The sequence below is a fragment of the Musa acuminata genome, chromosome BXJ2-9 (genome assembly GCF_036884655.1).
Source record: "Musa acuminata AAA Group cultivar baxijiao chromosome BXJ2-9, Cavendish_Baxijiao_AAA, whole genome shotgun sequence".
In the NCBI taxonomy this organism is placed as follows: domain Eukaryota; kingdom Viridiplantae; phylum Streptophyta; class Magnoliopsida; order Zingiberales; family Musaceae; genus Musa; species Musa acuminata.
In genome coordinates this window covers 6,009,696-6,015,695 of record NC_088346.1, presented here as the reverse complement: position 1 = coordinate 6,015,695, position 6,000 = coordinate 6,009,696, and the positions used below count along the sequence as shown (strand labels likewise).

Genomic DNA, 6,000 nt, shown 5'->3' with positions numbered 1-6,000 from the left:
GTGCTTGGTAGCTATTTGCACCGTATATTTTCCATTATTTCTATTCAAGTATTCATCCATGCGCATGTGTTTTACGATTAACAAAAGTCTTGTATAATTCTAATAATTAGGCAACTAATTAGTATTTTGTGGAAATCTCTCATCAACATGTTGACAATTTTTGTTTGAATTGGTTGTGAAGATCGAGTTTTGCTTATTTTATAAATACGGTACGAAATGTTGTTTATTTATGTCACGTTTTCTTATGGGTACCAAATCACATCATCCTAAATGTTTTCTTGAAATCAGCTTCCGACGCCCATATCGGCGACAATGCAACCATCATCTTTAAATTTTAGAGAACTCGACATGTTTTGCACATGTCAAAAGCTTATAGCAGACATGTTACTATGTTTGGTTTGGATCAATATGACCCCACAAGAGGTACAATCCCACCTGTTTTGAATTCTCAATCTTTTCCTGTAAAATGATATAATTTGTTGAACATCAGTGGGTTTTTGTTATTTGATCCGAATCTCATAGTTGTTATTTGATCAAAACAAAAAAAATGTCACGTATATATTATGACGATGTTTGTAGAGTGCTCACCAATGTTTTTTACAGACAAATTTACAATTTTATGATCAGTTCTTGCAGAACTGTGCAGTGATAAATTTACAATTTTGGTTATGGAATCATAAAGTTGTAATTTATTCGGTAAGAAATAAAATTTCCCTATGTCTATAAAATAAACTAGTATGGCATGGTGAAGATGAGGATGAGGAAGAAGAGGCCGGTGGTATGTGACCCTTTATGATATTAAAAATAAGATTAACTTTTGCAGTTATTACATCATTCCATCATCATCATCAATACTTAGCCTTTGATTTTGGGATACAGCAGACGCAAGAACAACAGTTGCAGCTTAAATGAGAGTTCATAGTTGCGGAACTATATATTCGAAGCATACTTTTTGCGTCCAGCACTAATCTCTTTGGCAACCACCGGGAAATCAATGGCCAAGACCTTGTCAATGGCTGCACGGAATGCCTTCCCGTACTCCACATGGCTGGGGTGCTTTATGTAGGCGGCAAGGTCTTCAGCGCTCCCAAAGCTCAACAGGAAAGCATGAGTGAAGCCTTGGCCGAGCCTCTCGTCCTTGAGCACGTCCTCTCCCCTGAATAATTATTTCTGCCATCAGGAAAACAAGAGAGAGAGAGAGAGAGAGAGAGAGAGAGAGAGAGAGAGAGAGAGAGAGAGAGAGTTACCATTCGAAGGATTTGATAACGTCGATCTCCGAGACAAGATTCTGCAAGCCTTGCAGCAGCTCCTCCACCGCCGCTCCATCCTTGAACTTGGCGAGAACTAAATGCTTGATGTGTCCCATATGCTTTGCACTCTATGGATACTGAAACGAGGGATGGCGGAACACGAAGAGGATTGCATGGGTATTTATAGGCGAGCCAAGGCTTATCTCTCGACCAAGACGGACCACCGTGGATATGAATCACCTCTACCATCGCGCTGGTCGCCAGTGAACCGCAAGTGGTCTGAAGCACTCAAGTTTTCTTCGATTCCTTTAATGGTGAAAGGGATACATGAATGAATCACGTGCGTGATATTTGCAACTTGGCAATCAAACACTGCTCGTTACATTTGCATGCCATTAATCCATCATAAAACTGCTCTACCGAGTCGTCCATCTCTTGATGACATATAATTTCTCTCTCTAATATCGATACCCTTCCAAGAGAGAAGTTGGACGACAGCATTACGCAAAAATTCAAAGGGGACTAAAAGTTCAAAGTCATATAATGTCCGTATATTGATGTGGTGGACGCCATGACGGATGACGTTGCACCTAATCCGTGTGATTCACGCCCTCTCGCGTTTCGTCTTGACCACAATTTTGCGTACCACAGAGGTTTATAATACCTAACCTACTGTGCCAACGATGTTACAGAATCCACATGAATTTAATGCACTTCCTGACCTTTTCTCCGCAAGGCTCCCATTGTTACTTGTCCGATGAAACGATGAACTGTTGATCCTCAGCTATTTGGTTTCCGTTTCACACGTCTCCCTAGAATATTTTTTGAACTATAGGGCCATGCAACGAACTGTTCTTTGGCATGGAAACATGTGGATGTGATAAATGCGTTTTAGTCTAACATCAATTGAGAAATAGACAAACTACAAACTTATAAGAATAATATCTGATAAGATCATTTAGACTTACATTGGTTGAGAAGTATGAGAATCAAGGGTTCATAAGTTCGCCAGATCTTCCTTACCCTCGGAGGCACTTTTTGAAACTCATATGCTTCGAAAGGATAAAATCGTGCGGGTATGCCTTGATGAGATATAAAGTGAAATAAACTTTTGTATATGAACAAATACTAACAGGCTATAATACGCAACGGAATTAAATGAAATTACAATGAAATAGAATACTAAGATATATATGAAAAACCCCTCCAATGTGAAGGGTAAAAATCACAGGGTAAAGTAGAGATAATCCACTATAAGAATAAAGAATATATAAATCTCAATCTCTTGCCTAAAACTCTAGCAATAATCACAAGAGAATAACTGGGATACAAGGATCACGTCACTGTGCACAATATTTAAATCCTCCCTAATTCTCCCCAAGTAATCACAATAAGAATCTACTGTAGATCTGATCTAACCTAAGATGAAAGCTTATCTTCTTCCCTTTCTTTCTCTTTCTTTTCTGTCTTATTCTCATCCTTTTCTTTGGAATTCCGTGGCTGCCAAAAACTACCTCGTTACTGTCTTTTTCTACCTCTTTTTATAGCCACCACACCCCCCTAATATAAATTAGGGGTGTTAGGTTAAGAGGGGGTGAGCTGTGGGTTGATAAAGCCCACCTTGGGCTGAATATGGGCTGTCAGCCCAATAACCTCCCCCTTCAGCCCATAAGGGGGGTTGTCCTATGACTCCTCAATGTGAAGTCATACCGACTAGCTATCGGCATATCTCCTATCTTTCTTTTGGTAAAGTCTTTATCAACAAGTCTGCTCTGTTGTCATCTGTGTGAATTTTCTGGAATTACAACTGCTTCTCTTCAAATACATTTCGAATCCAGTAGTATCTAACATCTATATGCTTTGACTTGAAATGAAACAATGGGTTCTTACATAAATAGATGACACTCTAGTTATCACAATGTACCACATAGTTTTTCTATTTCACCCCTAATTCTTATAAGAATTATTTCATTCATAACATTTCTTTTCATACCTTAGCAAAATATTCTGCCTTTGTGATGGAGAGAGTAATACACCTTTGCAATCTAGATTGCCATGACACAACTCTCCCTGCAAAAGTAAGTACATAATCTGATGTGGACTTCCTCGTATCTATATCTCTTGACATATCTGCATTTGTGTAACCTGTCAACACAGGTGATCTACCTCTAAAGCTTAAACAAACATTAGAGCTCCCTCTAAGATATCTCAAAATTCACTTCACTACTACCCAGTGCTCTTTGCTTGGATTTGCAAGAAATCTGCTAGTAACACCCACTGTATATGCGATGTTCGGCCTCGTACACAGGGTTTACAATACCGTATCGTACCGGTATTTCGACCTAGGCTCGATACCGGTACGGTACGGTGTATCGAGCGGTATACCCAAGTGCACCGAGCACTGTAGCATTGCTACAGTGTATTAGTGCATTGTACTACTACTATAACAGTGTATTGCAAAAGTAAACTGTACTGTTGCAGTGCTACAGTGCACTGCTACAGCGGACTGGTAGCGGGCGGTCGACGTACCATTAGCCTATCAGACCAATACATACTGCCCGTACCGGGCGGTACGATTCGGTATGGTAGACCTTGCTTGTACATACCATTGCGTATATTAAACTTTCAACCGTTGAAGCATAAGGAACCTTTTGCATCTTTCCTTCTCCTCATCACTTGATATACTCTGTTCTGAGCACAACTTGAAGTGACATGCAAGAGGAGAACCAACTAGTTTTGCATTACTAATGCTGAATCTTTCAAATACCTTCTCGATGTACTTCTCCTGTGATAACCAAATCTTTTTATTTTTTCAGTCACGAGAAATTTGCATACCCAATATTTGCTTTGCTGGCCCCATATCCTTCATTGCAAAAAACTCACTTAATTCCTTCTTCAACCTGTCAATTTTAGACATATCTTTCTCAAGAATAAGCATGTCATCAACATAAAGTAAGAGAATAATAAAATTCTCATCAAACCATTTGATGTACACACAATAATTTGAAGCCGTTCTTTTATATCCATTTTCTATCATAAATGAATTAAACTTTTTGTACCACTGTCTTGGAGCTTGCTTCAGTCCAGACAAGCTCTTCTTCAACTTACAAACAAAGTTCTCTTTACCTTTGACTTTGAAGTCTTATGATTGCTCCATATAAATTTTCTCCTCCAAATCACCATGAATGAAAGCTGTCTTCACATCTAACTATTCGACCTCCAAGTCCTGGCTAGCAGCAATACCAAGAGCAACACGAATAGAAGACATTTTAATAATAGGAGAAAAAATCTCTTCAAAGTCAACACATTTCTTTTGACCGAAGTCTTTCATTTCACAACCAATCTAGCTTTGTACTTCGGTTGAGAATAATATCCTTGAGCCCTCAACTTAAAAACTCACTTGTACCAAATTATAAGTGTGGTTCTTCTGAAGAATCCATCTCTTCCAAAATAGCAACTAACCACTTATCTTTCTGCTCACTTTCAACTGCTTCCTAGTAACTCTCTGGTTCACTTGCATCAGTAAGTATCACATACTCATTTGTAAAGTATCTTCTGGAAGGTTGACATTGTCTAGAAGATCTTCTCAACTGAAGTTCTACGGGAAGTTACTCTCCAACTTCTTCTTGCTCAACATTTCCTACAGGTATATCAACATCAGGCTCTACACCATCTTCCTGCATATCTCCCCCATCACTCTGATATACTGGAGGAGTTACTGGGTCACAATCTGCTAATCCTTCTGCAAAAGTCTTATCTGGTGTCTTCTTCTTTAAATCTTCAAAGGTTTGATCCTCAAAGAAAATTACATCTTTGCTTCTGAACACATTCTGTTTTTCTGGATCCCAAAGCCTGTAACCAAACTGATCATGCGAGTAACCAAGAAAAATATATTATTTAGTCTTACCATCTAGCTTGGACCTCTCATTGTCTGGAACATGTACAAATGCATAACAACCAAACACTCTCAAATACCTGTAGGAAACATCTTTCCCTGACCATACATGCTATGCAACATCATCATCTAGGGTTATGCATGATAACAAGTTGATCACATCAACTGTAGTTCTCAAAGTCTTATCTCAAAACCTTTTAAGTAGCTTTGCCTGTGAAAGCATACATCTGATCTTTTTCATGATGGTGCGGTTCATCCTCTCTGCAATTGCATTATGCTAAGGTATACCAAGAACTGTCATCTCATGTTGGATCCCATGTGACCTACAATAATCATTAAATAATCTTGTGTACTTACCACCATTATCTGATCTTATGCATTTTAATTGCCTTTCTGTCTACCTTTCAACCCTGGCATGAAACTCTTTAAAGACATTAATCACCTGATCTTTGGTCTTCAAAGCATATGCTCAAACTTTCATAGAAAAATCATCTATAAAAGTGATAAAATAAAATGCACCACTTATACTAGGAATATCAACAGATCCACTAGGAGTTTTTGTCCTCAAAGGACCACATACATCTGTATAAACATGGTCTAAGACATGCATTTTTCTAGACACAATAGGACTAGCAAATGAAACTCTATGTTGTTTACCAGCCAAACAATCAATACAAGGGTTCAAATGTGTACCTTTGAGGTCTAGCAATACCTCTCTCTTGGAAAGAGCTTGCAGCCCCTTCTCGCTCATATGTTCTAGTCGCCTATACCATAACTTCATATTGAAGTCTTTCTTTGTAGCATTTAACTGCTCACCATAAGCTATAGCTTGCAACCTGTACAAAGTATGATGTT

At 38.6% G+C, this 6,000-nt stretch overlaps 1 protein-coding gene across 1 annotated transcript; it reads right to left on the bottom strand.

Moving 5' to 3' along the window:
• Positions 1 to 930: 930 nt before the first annotated feature.
• On the bottom strand, positions 931 to 1,366 carry LOC135624003 (stress-response A/B barrel domain-containing protein At5g22580-like). The gene is made up of 2 exons (XM_065127471.1): positions 1,248 to 1,366; positions 931 to 1,156 (listed from the first exon to the last, which is right to left on the bottom strand). Exons 1-2 carry the CDS (start codon positions 1,364 to 1,366, stop codon positions 931 to 933), a joined length of 345 nt encoding a protein of 114 aa, XP_064983543.1.
• Positions 1,367 to 6,000: the final 4,634 nt, after the last annotated feature.

Excerpts from the sequence above, each read along its gene's own strand:
- LOC135624003 (XM_065127471.1), bottom strand. The coding sequence starts at position 1,366 with ATGGGACACATCAAGCATTTAGTTCTCGCCAAGTTCAAGGATGGAGCG. Across the intron at positions 1,157-1,247 it reads GTTATCAAATCCTTCGAATG|GGGAGAGGACGTGCTCAAGG; the intron begins GTAACTCTCTCT and ends ATAATTATTCAG.